Genomic DNA, 23,063 nt, shown 5'->3' with positions numbered 1-23,063 from the left:
AGCATGGAGTCCAGGTGGAATGAGTGCATCTCCCAGGTGGAGAAATTAGCATAAGTAATGGTGAAGAAATTAGAAAGTATAATGCTGTTCAGAAAACCATGAGTCAGTAAATTGAAAGTAGCACGCCATATGGATAAGGTTCTGCTATAGATAAGTATGGAAATAAAGGCTAGGGTCAGACCATTTAAAGCCCACAAACTCCAGATTGATGAATTGGGAGAGTACCCTTGGCCACTGAGGACATACCAGAATTGTTTTTGCAGGGCTCCTGCATCTAGCTAACACCATTTTAGTAACTAACTATTATCACCAATTATATAAAACATGCTATACAAAACATTGGGCTTATGAGTCAAAAATGGAAAAAGGGAATATGGTCCTAGGAAAATTATATACTTTTATAGGGTTATTAGGCCAGACAAAACTAACCATACGATAGAATTCATATGATAGAGGGGCATATGATTATGGAAAGAGAGTGGGTAAGTGGGAGAAAATCAAGAAATTACTATGAGCCAGAAAAATGATACGGGGGACCTAAAACTTGGTATTGAAATGAGAGAGTTGAGGAGTTATTTGCACAATACTACCCCCCCACACACACACACACGGGGGGGGGGGGGGCAAGAGGGAGAGGGAGAGTTGGGGAGAGAGAGGAGAGAGAGAGAGAGAGAATTGCTTTGTCAATGAGTAGATCACTCGGAAGGCAATCTCCCAGGGAAGAAAGGGTTTCACAAACACGTTTCTTTAAAAAGCAAAATAGCCTCTGGCATTACTTTGCATAAGTGCTTCTTTTTTGAAAGGTTCCTTTCTGTTCAATTAATTAGCGTGATTTATCCAAGACTACACTTACAAGCTATAAAGTATTCCCATCTTCCCATTGTTAATTATATCTCCAGGCTAATATAAATAAAATTTTCTAACTCTTTGAAACTTATCAGACATATGACATTTAGAATTTCTATTCTGAGGAAGCGAAGTATCATTTGTAACGTTGTGTGCTCTTCAACCCTATTAAAAGTTTTGTTCACATTTTCTTTTGTTGGATTTCTATGAAATTAGAAGCTGCAGTCACAGAATTTATGGATAAATAACTAAGCAAGGCATGAAAATTCATTAAGAAATGAAAATTTCTAAATGATTTTCATGTTAAGTCAACTTCTAAGCAGAAAAATAGCTTCTTAAAATCCTAGAAATCACATGAATTCTATTTGGGCCGCCTACAGAAAAACAATAACTGTGAACAAAAGATTTATTTGGATCAATTTAAAAAGGAAAATGTGGCATGTTACTTGTATGGCCATATTGACAGCATGTTTTCAAAGTAACAATTACTACTGTGCGTTCTACAAATTATAATTGACATGAAAATAAGATTAGTTGTTAAATATTGATTTTACCTACATCTCCTCACCACTGGAACTGCAATGTACAAACCAAAGAACCATTTCACATTTCCAGGAAACCCACTAAGATATAATGATTTGTTCAAAATGCATGTATTCTGAGAGCTCTCCAAAGTAATTTTAATGCTGATTTGTGCAAAAGGCATATCAGGAGACATATTTACTGAATGACATTTACCTATTTAGAAGAAAATAACAAATATCATTATCACCACCATTACTATCATCCAAGAGTAGCATTAAAACTGTGTTCCATACAAGGTCGGACCTTGACATTCCTTTAGGAAAAGTGTAATAAATACCTACAGACAATGATGTTCTTCTTATTTAACTAGTATTGAAAAATAAACAATTTGATGTAACCAAATGGCAACTGTTCTGTATTACTTGGAAACTAGATTAAGCAAAGTTCTGGAGAGAATGTCCTTTACCAAAATGAAAAATATTTTCATACCAAAAAATCCTTCTTAACTACCACATGTGGCCATACATCTGTCAGGATCATAGTCAGGATTAAAACTTCACTACAGTAAAATCATAACAAATTTTCTCAGTCTTCTGCTTCTCCTTGAAAAAAAGCTTATGTCCTTTTACACAAGACAATAGCAAATGTAAGAAGTTAGTACTCTATGGCTATGCATGCATATCATTCTGAAAAACATTTATAAGTCTTTTCCTTGCCTTGCTTATGTATATGTATTAATGAATCCTTGTGTAACATTATTTGAAGAACTCCAAATGTTGTTATTGTTTTCAAGTATGACTCGATTTGCAGAAACACAATATTTATAAAGGTCTGGTGATTTGGATACATGTTCACTGCTCCAAGTTTACTATAATTCTATGGAAGGTGACACTGATAGGATGGAGACTACTATTTCTTCATAGCTGCATGGCCATTAATGGCCTCTTCTAAGTATGATTTAACTTTGCATTTTGCTTATATTTGTTGTTTATTCTTTCTATAGCAAATTTTTTAGAATACTGAGATAGCTGGTATATTGTACTATATTACTAGGTTGCAACAACTCAGCTCAGTACAATATTTAGTCTGCCCCCACTTGACTTATGACATATGTACCAAGTCATATGAACAGAGTCACTAATACACAAATGGCAAAATGAAGAAATCCTAGTCTTACTCTAAGTCCATATTTAATTCCAGCCTCTCCTGGAAAGCCCAAGCCTTCAGTCATGGCATCCCCTATACCATCATTCAAAAGCTTCCGCTTACATGTTGTATCATTGCAATAGAAAACATGCACTCTATGTAACATCCAAGAGACTCCATCAAGAATATTATCTTACTATACAGAATGCAATGTTTTGTGCAAAATGCTTTTATCATGTTGATGAAATACTATAAAATTGAGTGTATTTGAAATTAAGGAGCAAAACGTCATCACAATTAAATGCACTTCAAACCCCTTGATGCTATGGTATAGCTTTGGAACCAGTAACTATGAAATAGCTTAGGCACCGTGACATAGTATGAATACTGTGTTTTATTGTCATTTTGTGAGACAACAGGGAGAAAACTACAAGGGAAAAATATCAGGAAGAGTACATGACGTACAAAGTTTAAACACTGTTTTTAAAGGAAAAGATAGTAGGTGGCTTAAAGAAACAGAGAGAGAGAAAAAGAAAACAGGAGAACTGAAACCATTCCCTAAAACCACAGCCTTCAGTTATAATCACATGGAATTAAAGGTCCTTTGAAAAACTAGGGGACAATCGTCTTATGTAACAAACAAAAAAGCTTTTTGTTATCAGTAAAAATGAAACAAAGCTAAAAGATCACAAACAATTGAAAACCAAAGGATCATCACAGGATTTAGCTAACAATATCCTTGAATAATAATTCAGTGCTTTAAAAAAGTCCTTTCTTTATAAACCACTACTTTCCTTGGTCATGACAGAACAACTTACTCAGAACGTGAGGGCTCCCAGATTCAGATCCTAAATACCAAACAGTAACTGGAAGTAACGGTGAGTATCAGTCCATACTCAGGTACTTACGGTCATTGCAGAGTGGCCCACTGAAGGAAGTCATGCTACAGTCACAGCTGAAGCCATCCCACTGCTGTAAGCACACGCCCTGATTGGAACAGGAGTCCTCTTGGCAGGTTGTGCTGGGCCCTGGGAAACAAACGAAAAAGAAATTTGGGTTCTTAAGACAATCTAAAAAGTGTTTTATACTTGAGCTAAATCACATATAGTAGTTGCCAACACCTCAAATGACTTTGTCCAAACTAGTTTTGAAAGTTCTAGTTCACACACCTAAATTAGGAACTGAGAAGTTATAAGGTGAAGACTTTCTTAGGTTTCAAGTACAGGACAGAATGTGTCATAATAATAAACTAAAACAGCAAATAGTAAAAGCAAGTACACAGCTTCTAGTATGATCATGGTAGCAGGTAATCTTATTACAGCACCAATAAGTCTCTGCCATTTGGATTTTGGAAAATAAATGGATCTCCTTAACTTCTGACCAATGAATAGAGACACTATGAGTAATGGAGATTGTAACTTCATGAAACTGAAATAAAGATCAGCAAAATAACTGAAGCGAGTTATGCAAAAGTACCCGAGAAGATCCACAAGTGTCCCTGCACAAACCAGGAATAAAGTTATGATTGCTGGGTGTTTTGGGTAGGTATGTTGGCAAGTATCGATTCACATGCTTAAACAATGTCATGCAATTAAACATATAACAAAAAAGTCTGTATAAATGACATGCCCCCATTTAACATACAAGTGAAAGAATGCTAGTCTATTTCTAAAGAATCATAAGTAGAACACTGAAAAACAAAGAACTGAAAACACTATGATCAAAGCACTAAAGGTAATCACTATACAAACATATTCAAGACTGAAAGCCTTTTAAGCAAACTAGGCTACAAAATGAGGTTTCTTGCACAACGTTCAAGAATGTTCAAGAAAACATAAAGTCTGAACCCAAATAACAGTTACTGCAAAAATGTAAAATGTTATTTGAGGGTTTCCACTGTGTCAAATGGGGTTTCAGTCTTGTTTGATACACACAGGGCTATCTACCTTGCAAGTCAGCTTTCATCAATGCAACTTTGTCAGCAAAATAAAAAAAAAAGCAAAATATAGTAAATGTTAGTAAGCAATACTGAAATGGGGCCAACACAGAAGAACGTTCAGATTCAAAAAAGCATGCTGCTGTAAAAGGGAAGAAAATGCTATGTACAGCAAATTAATATTAACAGCCATAAATTTTAAGAGAAGCCAAAAATGAGAAAGCAATAATTTATTAGAATTTTACAGTATATATGTTGATATACATAACGCTTAATTGAGCCAATGACATGTAATGAAGGAAAACTGAAAGGGCTTTCATTTTTTTCCTGTCTTGCAAAGATGTGAATGCATTACCAAAGTGACTGTGTTGCCTGTTTAGAACATGCAGTACCATTTGTCACATGCAGAAATGGTGGGTGCCGACTCTGGTCATTAGCAAACCAATTACCCCTTTCTGTTTTCCCCTCTAGATCCTTTATCGTTCTGTTAAAATTAAGACTTAAAACTCAGGTGCCAACCCTTCAGTGCCAACAGCTGGATTCTGGAGTGACACACAGTATCAAAATGTGTAGTACCATTTTAAGTGGATGAAAGAAGGATGGAAGAAACTAACTGTAATATAATCCTTCATCATCAAGAAAATGTCTGTAGGATTTCAGAGGGAAACGTTCATCCTTGCTCTAATCAGGTTGGGTATATTCCACATAAGGATTTCAAACTTATTTCTGTGCTTCCTATACCTGCAAACTTGTCTTTTTCTAGACTTCCCATGAATACCTTTTTTTTCATGAATACTTATTACAGCAAGACCTCACTAATAAGGACTATCTTGGAGAAGGGTGAAAAGACAATGTAGGCTACAGCAAGAGCTTCAGAATATAAATTAAAATTTTTTCTAGTAAATACAGTCTTAGGGGTTTTATGAAAATACAGACATTGGCCCAATTAAATGCTGTTAATAGTAAGAGGCTTTGAGGTGCCTGTGTTAGCGAATAAAATGGAATTATCTCTAATTAGCCTCTATAGAATAATGCTTTTGCAAAGCACTTTTTAAACCTGTACCCTATAATCATTTTTGTATTACAACCTTCTCAGTAAAGGTATTTTTCCTTAAAAATTAATGAAGTTAGCCTAATATAGGTGAATTTTCTCAAATTCAGATACCATAATAGTGTAAATCCTAATTAGACTTTAATCCTAACAGTAACAACAACAATTGATTTCATACGTACTAGTAGTATTAATAATAATCTCTCAGATTCTGGACACTTGTATAGATATAAGATTTTTTTCAACTACTGCATCAAAGAGCTAAGAATTGCTCAGTTTTTATTGTTGCTCCAACCCATGAGAAGTACCTAGTCTATTTATTTTTATGCTGTGATGTTGGAGACTAAAAATAGTCATTTTTTAAAAATAAAATCCTCAAAGCAATATAACATCAAATATCTCTTCCTCAGATAAGGTAAGGAGCAGGAAATGGTGTCTGCCCAGCCTAGGTCAGATGCTGTTTTACTAAGTGGCTATGTGTTCCCTGATCTGTGGAGCAAAAGGAAACAGCAGAAATAAGAATTGATGAAGACCCATACCTTTGTTTTTGCCTATTCCAATACTGATCAGAAGTACAATTTCTACACAACGCTAAACTCTAAAAATAGTAGCACTGCAATTCTAAAAATGGATCTGCCCATATTGTAGAGCAGTAACTCTGAATACTTGCCAACACTCTGAGCATAAAGACATGCTTTATTTTTATTATTACTTTCATTATCATGACACCTTTTTTTATTTCAGGTATTCCAAGAGAATGCATGTCTATGCCTGACAAGACACATTTTTCAGAGTACTCACCTTCTGAAAACAATATTTAAACATTGACAGGCATTTGCACAAGACAAAGCTTTCAAATTTATTTTCCATTTAGTTACATAATGTCCCTTTTATCTTATTACTGAATAAAATTGGGAACAAGCCAAAGGACATTTGTATTAAGTGATTAAAAATAAGCACATTTCTGAAAATGGGAGGAAAATGAAGGTAAAACTATAATCTCCAAAGAAAGAACAGAGCAAAACAGTCAGATGTCTGGGCTTCCAAGTAAGAGAAACTTGGGTTTGAAGCTTGTATTATCCACTTATTAATTGTATGATCTTGAGATGTCACTACATCTCTGAAGCTCAATTTCCTCATCTAATAAATGTGATGCCTAATTTATAGTTTTGAGAATTAAATGAAATAGTACATTGCCACAGGTGCTTAATCAATGGGAGCTATGATAATCAACAAGGGAATAATTCTTTTCCTTTTTGAATTTTTTTTTTTCATTTTATTTGAAAGGCAGAGAGAGAGAGGGACAGATGGAGAAGAATCTTTCATGTGCTATTTCACTCCCCAAATGTTCTCTGCAGCTGGGTCTGGGCCAGGCTGAAGTCAGGACCCCAGACCCCATGCCAGGTCTCCCTCCGGGGGTCAAGGACCCAAGTACTCAAGACACCATCTGCAGCCTTCCATGGTGCACATTAGCAGGAAGCCTGATCAGAAGTGGAGTATCTGGGACTCAAATCAGGCACTCCAATATGGAGTGAGTATTTCATGAAATGCTTGTTCCAAGAGAAGCATTTCCGTAGATTTTTATAAGACATTTTAGGGCTGTATGTTAACAGTTCTAACAAAAGGTTATCTATGAAAAGTTTCACAGACTTTATGTAGAGAAGGCATATTGACTTTTGGGCACTGCTCACTGGTTGATTACCTGTCTGTTTTATGTCATATAAGCAGGGAAATGCAACCAAAGCAGTACCTGTCAAAGTCAAGTCCCAAGACCAACAGCACCAGCATCACCTGGGAACTTGTTAGAACTTGTAAGTGTCCCACCCACACCTAGTGAATCAGAAATCCTGAGGCTGGTGTTCAGTAATTGGGCTTTTAACAATTTTCCAGGGGATTCTGATACAGGGTAATGTTTGGGAACCATTAAACGGATTAAGATAGGGGTCTCAATGCGTTTTATATATAAAATATATTATAAATAAGATTTTTATAAAAAGTGGCCTACTGAAATGTATTAGAAATGAAAGGCAGCAAGTGAGTACTGAGGGAAGAAAAGAACTTTTTGCATACAAGGGACACTAAGCTTTGCGGGTAACTGGGTAGGAATGACACAAAACCTTGACAAGTTTATTAGTGTTTATGCCAAATTTATACTGTTTACATTTAAACAACTCAACATAAATGCAGAATGTTAATTACTAGAGACAAAGATGGGTGGGAAAGATAAAAAACATTTGGATTAAAAAATTGGAGAATGGGGCCGGCGCTTTGGTGCAGCAGATTAAAGCCCTGGCCTGAAGTGCCGGCATCCCATACGGGAGCCTGTTCTAGTCCTGGATGCTCCTCTTCTGATCCAGCTCTCTGCTATGGCCTGGGAAAGCAGTAGAATATGGTCCAAAGCCTCGGGTCCCTGCATCCACGTGGGAGACCTGGAAGAAGCTGCTGGCTCCTGGCTTCGGATCAGCGCAGCTCCAGCCGTTGAGGCCAATTGGGGACTGAACCATTAGATGGAAGACTTCTCTCTCTCTGCCTCTCCTCTCTGTGTAACTCTGACTTTCAAATAAATAAATCTTTTTAAAAAAATTGGAGAAGCTGGGTGTGGTGCATTTTGACAATATATTAATGTGAGATATTAATAGAGGCAGTGGGAAGAAAGCCTTATGGGAACTGTATCGCTACCCCAAAATTTTTATTTTGTAAATTTGAAATTAATAATGAAAACATTTACATTAAAATATGGCAGCTAAGTGATTCCAACATGATTTGTATTGAAATGTCAAGACACAACAATCTTTAGAAAGATAATTTATCCACAATTTAATCACTAGTCCCACAACATGTAAATCTCATCAATTTCACCAAAGATAGGTACATTTAAGGCAGTTCTTAGTAATCATCAAAGGTAGAAACAATCATAAATTAAAAGTGTTAGCTTTGATATTAGAATGAAAGAATTAGGGAAGTTTCAGGATAGAAAGGCAGGAGCATGGTAATATTCTAAGAGTAAAGAAAAGGAAGTGAAAAAGGGTGAGAATTCCTAAAACTCAGATATTGAAAGCATCCTAGATAAGGTAAGGAAAAAGCAATGTTCTAATGTACTGAATGTATTTAAATAGTACATCAAGGCTACCCAGGAAAATGTAATTAGTCATCATAATAAAATAACTTAATAGATTATGTTGGAAAACACCACCAAATACCATAACTACAAATATCCTTTGTTAGTACATCTTGTTCCCATTTATCTTTCCTTCCACCCACTCACTCACATCATATGTCAGCGGTGGGGATTTTGTGTATTTGTGTCTTATTTTCTATCTTGTGGGTAGTTAGTTGTAAATGTGTCTGCCTCCAAGAAATGGTCATTTGCCAAGCAACTTGTAGAAAGGCATATGTTTGAGAAATACTTTTCAAATGAGTTTGTAGCAACTTTTTACTTAAAAAAAAAAAAAAAACTCTACATATTCTCATTAATTATACCACTCTGAGAACCAAAGTCATTTCCCACTTCTTTATTTCCATCTATTAGAGGGAATTCATTCACTTAGCAATTTTGCATCATTTGCTAAAATGGTAAAAGGAGAAAACACATAATTTCTCTTCATTTTACTAAAGTGTTATTTCAAAATGTGAAACAAAAAAATAAATGTGACAATAACATTAAAAATGAATTCAACAAAGGCTTTCATTAACAAGCTTCTCCTGAACAGCCTGATTTCACCTGATTTTGCAGGGAAACTTATGCTGCAGAGAGAGAAAAACAGATTTTCAAATACAAAGTTCCTATGTACTTAGGTAATTGCTATATATAATAGGGTTGTTTTGGCTGACAAGAAATGATTTATAATCACCTGGGTGATAGGAATTCACACTTCTTTCTTCTGCACCTCCCTATGATATTTTATTTTATGAATCCAAATTTTTCAAAATGGTCTAAACCCTGTACAACATTAAAGAAGTAGCAATACATCCTGAGCTACACAAATCGTGTCAGTGGGATTAAATTACATTTACGGAGTGGAGGGAGAATTGGCTCAAATGATCTCAGGTGCTGAAGTGAAAATGTTCCCAAATATAAGTAGCAATCATGGCCTGATAGCACAACAGAACAGGGGATATTGGGGTGCATTGGTATAGTATGGAGTATGAGCTTTGAGGAATACAAGAGACCTGTTTTTACTAAAGCAAACTGATAATATACAAGATATACTCCTGCTGCCAGGTACACACAAATCAGTTTGAGATTTGAGACTGGAGGGTCTGAATTTCATTTTTTTTTTTTTATTTATTTTTTTTTTTTGACAGGCAGAGTGGACAGTGAGAGAGAGAGACAGAGAGAAAGGTCTTCCTTTGCCGTTGGTTCACCCTCCAATGGCCGCCGCGGCCGGCGCGCAGCGGCCGGCGCACCGCGCTGATCCGATGGCAGGAGCCAGGAGCCAGGTGCTTTTCCTGGTCTCCCATGGGGTGCAGGGCCCAAGCACCTGGGCCATCCTCCACTGCACTCCCTGGCCACAGCAGAGGGCTGGCCTGGAAGAGGGGCAACCGGGACAGAATCCGGCGCCCCGACCGGGACTAGAACCCGGTGTGCCGGCGCCGCTAGGCGGAGGATTAGCCTAGTGAGCCGCGGCGCCGGCCTGAATTTCATTTTTTGTTATACTTTATTGAATGCAGATTTTTAAAATGGACTAGAGTTTATTAATATTGGAACAAGTTATTTTATAGTTTAAATGGGTATCTATTTAATATCATAAATCAATGCAGAACAGACAACATAGTAATTAAATGAACTGTTGAATGCAAAGAAGCAGAATATAACAAAAGTCATAGATAGACCTCTCATTTTACAACAGGCATTAGTGTAGGTGCACAAACAGTCTGGAAAATGTAAGATTCATGGGATGAAAAGTTTAAAACACAAATAAGAATTTACAACCCTAAGTGGGAGTTCAACCAGTTGGAATAATTTTACTGGCTAGTGAGACCTGGTCTCATTTGTAGGGGGAGTTAGAATTAGGTAGGGTATAAATACAGAGATCTAGTACCTTCACATCCTCTCTCAATCTGCCCATTGCAGAAGAGAGCATCCGAGATGAGGTCCGGAAGCCGTCCATTTAAATCAACTGAGGCCAGGCAGCCTTGAAAGCCTTCCTTGGCGTGGACAAGTTTTGGCAAGGATTTGTATGTTTCTTTAGCCACTCCTCCTATGTACAGGTCACCTGTGGAAAGATCAAAGTCTTTGTCACAAAAGTGAAATGGTACTGACTTTAAATATACAGTAGAATAGGGAACAAAACTCTGAGGATTATTTTTTCTTACGTTAATTAAAAAGCAAGTTTCTGACTAGATACTTTCCTTAAAATATATTGGCACTGGAAGAAATTTCTGAAAGCTGTGTCCACATAAAATTGAAGGAGTTGGATGTGGTGTGGCCAAGTGGAAAGAAGAGATGCCTATGCGGGCATGAAGATGACAACCATTGCACTGAAATCTGAGTCCGGAGCCAGCGCTGTAGCACAGCAGGTGAAGCTGCTACCTACAGTGCCAGCATCTCATATGGGTGCTGGTTCAAGCCCCAGCTGCTCCACTTCTGATCCAGCTTTCTACTATGGCCTGGAGAAGCAGTAGAAGACGGCCCAAGTCCTTGGGCCCCTATACCCATGTGGGAGATCTATAAGAAGTTCCTGGCTTCAGATTGGTGCAGTTCCAGCAGTTGCGGCCATCTGGGGAGTGCCAGTGGATGGAAGATCTCTGTCTGTCTCTCTGTAACGCTGACTTCAAATAAATAAATAAATAAATCTCTAAAAAAATTTTGGAGCCCAGTTATTTACCAACTCTATGGCCTCCAGAAGTTTCTCTGGTTATTAGTAATACATTTCTTTCTAAAGATTTATTTACTTTGAAAATCTGAGTTATAGAAAGTGAGGGAAATATGGAGACAGAGATCTTCCATCTGCTTTTCCCAGATTAGCAGGGAGCTGGACTGGAAGCAAGAGCAGCAGGGACACAAACCATATGGGATACCTGTGTTGCAAAGCAGCAGAAGATGGTCCAAGTGTTTGGGACCTTGTCAGTCAAGTAGGAGACCCGATGAAGTTCCTGACCATTGCACTCATCTGGGGAAGGAATCAGCAGATGGAAGATCTGCAGGCATATGGGTTGTCTGCATTGAAGGCGGCAGCTTTTCCTGCTACAGCACAATGCTGGCCCCTAGTGCACTCATTTCTAAAATGAGAACAGTAGGATCCATCCCATAGAATTGCTACCAGGAGTGAATTAAATGAAATATTGGAAGCACCTGTCAAAGTAAACATAGACGAGAGTCTATGGGCATTACCAAGCTTATGCATTGCTTAGAGAACTCTGGGTTGTTCAGCCACACAGAATTTCTCTGTAATGGCAAAATGAATGTCCATACTCTTCCCAGCTTGGACCCATCTTGCTTGCTTCCTCACTACCTATATCTGTTTACAACCAAACATTGCACCCTTCTTCAGGTGTTTCTCCTTAGCGGAAAGTGACACCACTTTCAACTCTATGCTGCTTTGAGATCTGTTAGAAAGTTTCCTATTTATTTTCCAAACTTTATTGCAGATTCTAATGAAACATATTTTTCTCAGATTTCTAATCTCCTTGTCTCTAGGTTTGGAATCCCCCAACTTTATGCATAACAACTTAAAAAAAAACATTTGCAATCCGCATTTGATTTTTCTTTTCTTATTGCAGTTCATATACCACGTCTGGGTACAGTCAGAAGGTATAACTCATTGGCTCTAGTAAACAGTTTACCAATGCAGAAAACATGGAGTGATCTCATAATACACTGATCCTGCCTACCTGTTCTGTTAACAAGCTGTTCTTGGCTACACCTTCAAGTTCTCATGCCATTTAAATTTTCACTCTGACATTGGCCATTGAATCCAACTTCATGTCACTTGACCCATTTTTCTCCAGTGTAACACAAAACCCCTGCATTGCTAATGTTGTTCCAGGCCCCTCTGTGTTGTTTTCCATGAGACTTAAGAGAAAGGAGAACTGAAAGACTATTTGTTGAGCCATGAGTTTGGCCTCCAACCCCAAAATGCTGTGTCTTCTGCCAGCATCCAATGAACAGTATTAAGCTAACCTATTAGCTTCTAAATAGAATAAAATCAAGACACAGATCTGATAGTCTGAACTGCATCAGTGAGTAAGTTGAAATAGTGACAATGAGGCTTGTTCAAGTCACTTAACCTTAAAACCTAAGAACATTGTTCCCTTGACACACTAACTAGAGCTCTAAGCACAGCACAAGGATGCCACTGATCATATGTAATTGGGACTAGATAGGCTTACTTTCCTCACCTCTTAAATAAAATAAAAATCCTTTTGACTACTAACTGTCATCTTTTATTACAGCATAGCATGTTTTAGTCTGAGACAGGATACTATTTTTGAAATCTTACTCGATTTTCCCTCCATATTTCCATTCTCTCCTTTGTCTTTCCTCTCACTGGAATGTCAAGCCACTGTATTTTAGTTGCCTCAGAGAAAGAACAAGAATCAGAAATCAAAGACAGAAAATATGCCTTCTGTATCTGAGTCTTAAAAGCCAAACCTCTTCAAGGAATGAAACAGACAGAATATACACATAGGTATTTACAAATCAGAGGATAAACTTCCTATGTCCTCCTAAGTAGGGCAAGCAAGAGATAAAGTTGGAGGAGCACAGTTGTGCAAACACAGTCATTAGTGAATGCCAAAAGAATTCATCATTTTCTAATTTAAGGGCACAGCTCGAGTGGGTGTCAAAATCTCAGGTAGGTTTAGCAGAGTAACATAGATCTGTGTGCATTTTCTCGGGACAAACCAAAGGCAGCAGTGAGATCCTAGAAAAGAAATGACTGCAAGGGAGATACAGACATGCTAGGAGCTTAGACGGCCTCACAGAACTCTGTGTACTCCACTGTGCTGTGGAAGCAATAGAGTAATTTCCAGAGTGGCACCGAAATAGCAGGAAAAGACTGACCTGGTGAAGTCATGCACACAAAATTGAAGATGCTAGGTAAGAATTCAGTGGGTACTTGAGTTTTGACAATATAATATCTGAGATCAGTTTCCATCCAATCTCCCTCTACCTCCCAAAATCTGTTAAAATGGAAGCTGCACCCGCCACCAATAATTAAGATATAACTCCAGGGAATGAAGGTGACTAAAATGACCAGAGATTATATTTTCACTAATTCAAAAAATCAGAGCTCAAATAGAAACCAAGATGAGTTCTAGAATATAGAGAAAGTTACCTTTCTTGAACATTAGAGACGATGGGCTGAGATTTATATTTTTATATGTCAGATATCAATGCAAAGAAACACTCCTTGTATTCATTCACTGAGCTACATTTGTTTGGAAATCTCACATACCCACAAGGTCTAACGAATGCAATAGTAATGACCAGTGAGGAAACGAGTGAAGAATTCCTGTTACTGCTTCAGGCTTTTCAGATACAGAACTTAGTACTGAAAGTTATGTATAGATGCCAAATTTTTGATAACCAATCTTCCTTTTTGTAATTGCAGCCTCCTAGAGGAGAGAGATAGTGTCTGTTTTAGAGTTTCCCATAGTGCTTGTACTTGGATCTAAGCACAGTGGACATTCAGTAAGTGATGGTCAGTTACCTGAGGGAGTGAGTTCAAAAGAGACAGGCTTCAAGAAAGAGAGAAGAAGAGTAAGGTAATGCATGTGGAGAGACCTAATTCTAAAGTACTTCCTTCCTTCCCGTCCTCACTTCCTACCATTATTCCTAATTTTTCCTATTAGCAAACTTATTTTCCTGCCAACTTTTAAAAGCTTAATGAAGAGCATGAATAATCTTTCCCCTGTGTTAATAAAGAGCAGAAAATATCAGTCTAGGCAGTGCAGGATACAAGCCTCAAATATACCTAAGTGGCTGAATTTGTCTTTACAAGTAGAGGATTCATTTTATTTTCATTACTGAAGCTGCACTTAGTACCACCACTTAGTACTGTGTGCATGTGTGTGTGTGTGTGTGTGTGTGTGTGTATTCCTCATATAGCTGTGGTCTACAGTGCCTTGGTGGGTTTCTATATGAACAGAACAAAGGAAATCCGTAAGTGGTCTAAGCCCTATGTACTTTCACCACTTCATCAAAGATGCAGCTTCTCCTTTTGATCCTTGGAGTGATGGAGGGAAAATGACCCATTAGCACTAATGGGTCCTTGCAAGCAAAGGCCTATGCATGTAAAGATCTTAATGACCTTGTGTGTGAACAAGAGCCATGAAGGACATCCACTAAGAGCCAAGTTTTCCTATAGATTTGAAGCTAACCCATTACCTCCTTGAGTTGAGTGTCTGACTTTTATTCATACTAAGTAGGCCAGGTATTTAATTAATAAGGCAAAGATAGATTTGGGGCATTTTTCAGAAAAAGATATAGAGAATACATATAAAGTCAATCTCCAATATTTGAAGAACAATCTTCTTAAAGAAATCTCAACAATATTCACATCTCCAGCACCACATATACATGAGAGCTATGTTCCCCTAGAGAAAGCTGTGGATGACCAGAGGTGATATTGCAAGCATTCATTCCCCAGTAATTGAGTAGTGGTAGTGAACAGGCCTATTAGTCATATCAAGCTAAAACTCCTGGCTCTGCTACTTACTGCCTGTCTTAGTGAAGGCAGGTCAAGTTATATAAAGTCACTGATGGTTTCACATATCATCTGTAAAATGATAATAATGCCTACTTTGCAAGGCCACGAGGATTACAGAGAATGTATGTCAAGCACTCGCTAAGCAGCCTGTCCTCAGCACATGGTTCATCCAGGGATGTCTGTGTTGATACATCCAGCATCTACTACACACAATGGTGTACCACATTCTATGTTGACTGCACTGAGAAACATAGAAGAATGAGAAGTCTGCTTTGCTTTTAGTACAAATGAAATAACAAAATGGCAAAATTACAAGTCTATCATGACACTCATTTTATTTGATTTGTTTTACAGTCATTGGTGCACTTGAAGTACATATTGCATTATAGTATACATGGAAATGCAAGGGGCTCCTTTGATATACTGTTTGACACCAAAGCAGCACTGGATCTGGTCATAGAAACAGGAAAGTTACCTGGTAAATATTTTCTAATCTGATGCAAACAGATTAACAGACAAATAAATTTATATGAAGGTCAAGAGCCAGTTTGCAGTTTCAGGTTCAATATGCCTTAGAAGATCAGAGAAATGAAAAGTTTTTGTGGACCTTGGTTGAAAAGGAGAGCATCACAGAAGAGCTAAGAGCAGAAGAAAGTACAAGAGATATTACTTATGATCACATAAATGGAGGTAACAGACATGGGAAATGGCACAGATATTCCATGAGACAAAGTGAATATGGCATTCAAAAAGGAGGATAAAAGGCCAGGTGTGACTGGAAGAGGGGAGGTTTAGTGTTTGACTTTATAGTGCAAATAATGTTGGATAAGCAAATCTAAAGCAAAGTTTTTAATTATACAGTAGAATATGACTACTGGTTAGGGGGAAAAAAGACAGCAAGAAGCCCAAGGATCAACCCCAAGCAGATTAGAGGTCTAGGGAATTTGAAGCAGTAAAAATCTGGAGAAGAGAGGAAATTGCATTGAACATTAAACACGTGAAATTTGAGTAGGTATGTCCTCTAGGAATCCAAGGATATGAACCTGGGACTTAGGGAACAGGGGCTTGGCTTTGCAGGCATGGCTTGGAAGCCATGCACCAAAAGCAGATACATGAAGAGGTAGGAGGTTTGCTCTTTTCTTAAAACAGGGAGCATAAGGGAATCAGAGCAAGGACTCCACTCTGCCTTACAGCAGCAGAATGGAAGTGTCAAGGTATAATTAGTTCTTTGACTCAGCTTTCCTAATTATTCATATGTACTCTTTTATGCCTCTTACACATCTCACTTCCATTTTAATTAAAAAAGCATACATTAAAAGTACAATTGCTTTGTAGATTTTGATTGCTAAAACTCTAGGGGAACTTAAAGAGGTTCCTGCTAACTCCTGTAAGTGGCATTTTGAAGGAAAAAGGCTGAAACCACAAACACAGTGGCTTCCTTTCCTACAGAAAGACCAGATAATGTACAATTCTAGCTGCTTCACTCCAAGAGGATAGAAAATTTGGCAGCAACTCTAACTTTTCTCTTAATTCTTGTGATTGGCAGAAAAAGCACAATCAGCCTGGGCTAATTTCTGAGCATAACCTCAGGGAGGGTGCCTCTTTTACCCTTAGGAAACAATCAAAATCTGCCCCTCAAATGTATCACTAGCTAATCTTTCATTGAAGAGTCATAAAGAAACACCTTCAGGTCAGATCTTACCAGATATATTGACAGCTTTTTGGAGGGTGGAAGGGAGACAATTTAAATATAAACCTCTCTCAATAGCAGATGTACTCTGCTACATAGAAAAAAAAATTATCAAACATTCCTGGGGATTATCAAATATTTGTTTTTATTTTTTTTCTGGATAAGTCTGATTTCCTGTGACTCAGATTTATTTTAAATTATACTAAATAACTTGAAAGCAAAAGCATGAGAAGTCAATAACATTTCACTGACTTATTTGAGTTTATGAATAGACAACAAAAACTGTTTATAACCAAAGACTTACAGCATTGAATAACAAACATTATCCAAGATCACATCTAAGTTGAGTAAGCCAAATATTCATCATTGAAGTGAAAGAGGCAATTCTAGTAGATGTTTTGCTCTTAGATACAAGATCTGTGTCTTTAATAGATCTCTATGGGGAAAAGATGAGTTCATTGTAAAACTTCATTACTGAGGAGATTCTCAGTGTCATAAATTTGATTTATTACTTGTCCTTTCATATCTATATATCTTAGTCTTCTCTGGTACATAAAGGACTTTGTCACAGAACAACCTATTTTACTTCTGTAGGAAATACCTGTGAAAATGTTTCTTTAGGTTTGCCCTGGATTTCTAGGTTCAGCCTAAAATGAAACCATCACTCACTCCCCCACTGGGAAACTACTTCTAGACTTCCTCGTTTTGTAACTGTCACATTTCTAGTCTACCTGTTACCCAGATTGAAATATCAAAGTCATTTTTAACTCTATTCCTTATTTCACAACTTAAATTTAAACAAGTGCCAAGGACTGATGACTCCACTTTGCCAGTACCTCTGACATCTGCCCTCCATTTTCATTCCCATTTTCTGTTCTTCTCTAGCTTTCCCCTTGGACACATTTTTTTTTTCCAATAATGCATTACCTGGTGTTCCTGCCTCCATCCAGCCTCCTTATCAACATCACATCAGTCTCCCCATTGTGTTCTGATATCTTTAATACCTTTCTTTCTATCATCTAAATAAGGTCTAAGGCTCAGCAGTTTTCAAGATTTTGAATTATACTTCCTCCAAAACTTTTAATAAACATTGGACTATCTTTCCCAATAACATTTGCCAGCCAGGGATTGAGACAGTGTCAATCCTCTACCTAAACCTTGATCTTCAGTCAAACCATAATTTTCTCACTTCTCCATCCCTGCATTTTTATTCTGCTCCATCACTGTCTACAGTGTAACTTATTTATATCATGAATGCCTTTCTACTTTCTATGTTTATTTCAAAATCTTCTTCACTTTGGAGGGTTCAACTCAAAGCTCACCTTTCTAATGTATCCCTGTTTCCCTAGTTGCACATAAACATGCTCTTTGAGTATCCTTAAAATTTTGAACCACTTTTCTGATAATCATGATTCCTATTTCTTTGTTTGTAAATGTCTTATTTTCTCATTAATCTATAAATTCTTTGAAAAATGGTCATAAATCATAAATTAAGTAACTTTTCATTCTCATTCCTACTTAGTAGGCACTCAACGATTATTTGTTGATTCACTCAATAAATGGATGAATTAGTAATTAACGACCAGTAAATTAACATTTAAACAATAGGGCATAGGTAAGATATTACTGGTACAACACTTGCATTTCTCCATGGTTTCCTTCGCCTAAAAAAGAATGAATGAGGGGCCAAGCATCATGGCACAATCGGCTACTGCCTGTGATGCCAGTTTCCCATATGGGCACCATTTCTAGTCCTGGCTGCTCCACTTCCAATCCAGCTCCCTGCTACTGTGCTGAGAATGCGACAGAAGATGATCCAAGTGTCTGGGCTCCTGCCACTCATGTGGGAGATGGAGATGGAGTTCCAGACTGACTCAGTCCCAGACATTATGGCCTGGCCCATTCTCAAAAACTGCAGCTATTTGAGGGGTGAACCAGTGGATGGAAGATCTTTCTCTCTCTGTCCCTCTCTCTCTCCATCTCTGTCTTTCTGTCTCTCTGTATAACTCTACCTTTCAAATAAATAAAATATTTTTTAAAGAAAAAAATAAATGAGGGCCAGTCCTATGGTGTAGAGGGCTAAGAATCTGCTTGCAGCACTGACAACCCATATGGGTGCTGGTTCATGTCCTGGCTGCTCCTCTTCCAATCCAGCTCTTTGCTATGGCCTGGGAAAGCAGTGGAAAGTGCCCTAAGTCCTTGGGCTACTTTATCCACATAGGGGACCCAAAAGAATCTCCTGGTTCCCAGCTTCAGATTGGCTCAGCTCTGATTGTTGCGGCCATTTGGGGAGTGAACCAGCAGATGGAAGACCTCTCTCTCTGTCTGTAACTCTACATCTTAAATAAATAAATAAAAATTTTTAAAAAGAATAAATGAAGTTAGTTTGGGGAGGCTCTTCTACTGATCCCATTTTTAAAAAAAAAATTTCATTCTATTTGAAAGGCAAAGAGAATGACAGAGAGACAGAGACAGATAGATAATGGACAGAGACAAAAACTTGAGCACTTTGATGTGGGATGTGGCATCCCCTCTCACAATGCATTTTCTCAACCACTGAACCAAATGCTCATTCTGCGCCTATCCCTGTACTGAACACAGAGGTCAAGTCATTCAGCTCATTAACAGGATTCAGTACAATGGAACTTTCCCCATCTTACAGCTTGATAGAGTAATCATTTGGCCAATTTTACCAGACATACACTGAACTTATTTACAGATAGATGACAATAGAAATGCAGAAACAGTTTTCAGTACCAGTGTGTGGTAATGAGACCTTATCTATGAGTCTCTCTGAAGTTAAAGTAAGTCCTAAAATCTTGATGGAGCTTTAAAAATAAACTGACAGACATAATCAAATTGCATATATTTAAGGGACACTCATCAACCATTAAAAAAAAGGATGGAATCTTCTTATTTGCAAAAACATATAACTGGAGGTCATTACGTTACATTAAGTGAGATGAGCCAAGCACAGAAAGATGAGTAGCACATGATTTCACTCCTATGTGGTGCTGGAAAAAAAGATGATCTCACAGAAGTTAGAAGTACAATGATGGTTACCAGAGGCTGGGGAGGGAAGGAAATATTGCAGGAAATGAAATTTCAGCTCTCCTGGACCTCTATCTCACTCTGTCTCTGGCCATTCTGTCATTCTCCACGCGGCTTCTTATAGAAATACTGACCTGACTCACACAGCCTTGGTGGGCACACTCTACACCATGGACATCTTACACTATCTTCCCAGATTCATCCACACTGTTGCCCTGCTGTCATCACAAAAAGAGACACACACTTACTCTGCGGCCACCGAGCACAGCCAAACTAAGTGCGTGGACCCCTAATGCCCTGCCCTAGTGAGCTTGTTAGTCCCCATCTACACTTCTTACTGGTTGGCAGATGTCTCACTCAAGACTCATAAGATTGGAACCCTCTGGACGGGAGCTCCTATCTCTTGGCTCCTGGCCAGTCACAGGTGTTTCTGATTCTACAGGAGGCTCCCACTTGCAAAAGTATATTATCCTGTCTAAAACCAACCAAATAAAAACAGCAAATTTAATTTCACAAAAACCACCAAGACAACTGAATTTAAATGTTCAGAGACCTGTGTGTGAAAGACGGCTTCCTCACTGTTTTGAATCCTTGGTAGACAGTGTTAGGCTTTCCCATTGTAACAAAAAACATTATGCACTGGTGTGGTACTCCACTGTTTGCCGAGCACATGCGCATGCATTGTTCTGTTTGGTTTTGGCTGGTTGAATTGTAAGGCAAGAGAAGTTTTCATGGATAATTGCTACAATTGAAGAAACTATGGTTCAAGGCTACAATGACAGAAAATGGCAGGGTCTGATTGCAAGACAAGGACTTCTGAAACTATGCTCACTTTCAAATAATCTACAACCGGTCAATACACTGTATACTTCCAGTGGTAAGTGGTCAATATGTACAGCTCCATGACTGCAAGAATGTTTGGAGACTCAGAGATAGTTGAGCAAAGTAACAGAAAGGAACGATATAACAAGTCCAAGCAATTCAACAGATTCATAAGTGAAAACAAGTCTCATTTGCATGCTAACAGACTAACCTCACAGAAAAAGTCGTTTCTTCTATAATTATAAATATTGCAAACAGAAATTCTAACAAAGTAGGCAGAATTCGACAATGAAATTTGATTTTCTGACGTGGCATTCTAATTTTCAATTGTTTTCCACAAAAATAGAATTTGGACACTTGCATGCATCCATGATCCAACTTAACACAACCTCATACCTCTGTGATAGAAGCTGTAGGGGGGAGTCTTCACTAAGCTTGAGTTTAGACCTCAGCATTTTCTCATAATGAGTGCCCTGAGACTTAATGTTGTCATTACACATATGGGCCAAACAGAGAATGCTTTCCATTCTGAGATTTCTAAATAAAATTGTCCCAAAGACTTTTTTAAGCACAATTCTAAAACTTACAACATGAAGATGGATTTTGTTTGTGTGTTTGACCAAGAGACTGTGCAGAACCTGGTGGGTCTGCTAACTGGGAAATAATAAAGTGAAATTGCTCTGGGGGTGCATGTGGTAATCCATCTTCCTTTAAATGTGCTCCCTTCCTGGGACACCGTGGCGGATGAGGTGTGAGTTCAGGCATATCAATAATTGCCAAGCTAACTTCCTCTCATGGCTTTAGCTTTTCAAATTTACCTTAGGTGAAAACGGGTACAAATATTTTCAATCTTTTTCCTTTCATCCCCATCCAAATGGCTGCCACTTTAGATACCTGAGACATCCTTCGCAGCACACAATCCTGTCACCGTGACACGTTTCATTTTCCACCTGCTGTCTGATACTCTCCAGAGCTGCACATGCGTGTGCAGTCTCTCACCCTCACATATATTGTTACAACTTACACATGCACAGCACCTCAGTTTGAAAGATGCTCTGACAACTCTTATTCCATTGCATCCCCATAGCAGCCCTTCCACAGTCATAACCCCAGGGAGGTTATTATTATCCCTACCTGACAGGAGAGCAAACTATCCTTCTAAAAAGCTAGGTTACCTGCCCAGGGCAATCCAACCAACACAAGAAGAATAATGTTGCACTTAGGTTTCCAAAGTTCAGGAGACCCATTTTCCTGCTTCACCATATTCTCTCCTATGAGTACTAACAATCTTCTTAGTACCAGCAATAGAATAGTTCAAGTAGTTCAGAAATGACCATTCTGGAAATTAATAGACTTAAATAAGAACGGGACTAATAATAGAATCTCCACAAACCTGTTATTTTCCAAGCTTTTACATAGCTCTACATAACAATTTGACTTTCTTTTATTTCCCAAGCAAGTTTTCTTATTTCACAGAAATTTTCTTTTCTCATTTTGAAAAAAAAAATTATTTTGGGTGGGAAAGATCTAGTGTGTACAGGCTGAGTATAAAAGAATAACTTTCCTATAATAAAGGCTTGTTTAATACAGGTCAAAAGCAGCACCTGCTCTCTACTTAGATATACTAGATAAAAGAGTTACAGCCACCAGTGGCTTTCTGGATAGCTTAAAAGGACAAAGTGGTATAAAGCACACACCAAAAAGCTTCCCAGACATTATCAAAGAGCTTCTAAAATATTATGAGTTTCATAGAGTCAAATAAAAATCTTGTTTTACCCTTAAGTATCTGAACTTTTCTATATTCTTTTTCTAAAAAGGAAATCCTTCTTTACCTAAAGCATGGAATATTTTCAAAAAGGTGATCACATTTAACAGGAATATTGTAATTCACTATATATATATATATAATTTCATTCTCTGAAAACTGTTCTCGCAACATGTAAACTATATATTTTGTAATTTGTTTTATTTGAAAGGGAGAAAGTTGGGAGGGGAGCCATTTTGAGGATGAAAACTCTTCCCTCTTCTGGTACACTTCCAAGGTACCCCTAACACCTAGATCTGGGTCAGGGCAACACCAGGAACCTGGAACCCAATCTTGGTCTCCCACATGGTTGGCAAGGATCACAATCCCAAAAAGACAAATACCATATGTTCTCCTTGATCCATGGCAACTAACACGATACCTAAAAGGTAGTCTATAGAAGTGAAATTGACACTCTGAGATGCGATGACTTTGAACAGCCCTTGTCTCAACTGTTGAGGAACAGTTTTGTTATTTTTTTCTCATACTATTTATTGAACTCTTTACTTAGTGTAGGGCTAATCTTATGTATATGAAGT

The 23,063-nt window shown here is 37.8% G+C and overlaps 1 protein-coding gene across 44 annotated transcripts in view; it reads right to left on the bottom strand.

The window, feature by feature from the left end:
• Positions 1-23,063, bottom strand: part of NRXN1 (neurexin 1) — a 1,231,187-nt gene that overhangs the window by 589,000 nt on the left and 619,124 nt on the right. For 24 of the 44 annotated variants that reach the window (XM_002709872.5, XM_008254410.4, XM_051842907.2 and 21 more), the window contains 2 exons: positions 10,547-10,720; positions 3,426-3,545 (listed from right to left, as the gene is read on the bottom strand). In XM_002709872.5, the coding sequence (XP_002709918.1) occupies positions 3,426-3,545; positions 10,547-10,720 (294 nt within the window). Of the gene's footprint in view, positions 1-3,425; positions 3,546-4,463; positions 4,491-10,546; positions 10,721-23,063 lie in introns of all 44 variants that reach the window. The other 20 variants (XM_070069132.1, XM_070069131.1, XM_070069134.1 and 17 more) reach the window with 1 other exon arrangement.

This window comes from Oryctolagus cuniculus, chromosome 2 (genome assembly GCF_964237555.1).
Source record: "Oryctolagus cuniculus chromosome 2, mOryCun1.1, whole genome shotgun sequence".
Lineage (NCBI taxonomy): Eukaryota > Metazoa > Chordata > Mammalia > Lagomorpha > Leporidae > Oryctolagus > Oryctolagus cuniculus.
The sequence above is the reverse complement of the archived record's forward strand: the minus strand, read 5'-3'. Positions and strand labels throughout refer to the sequence as shown.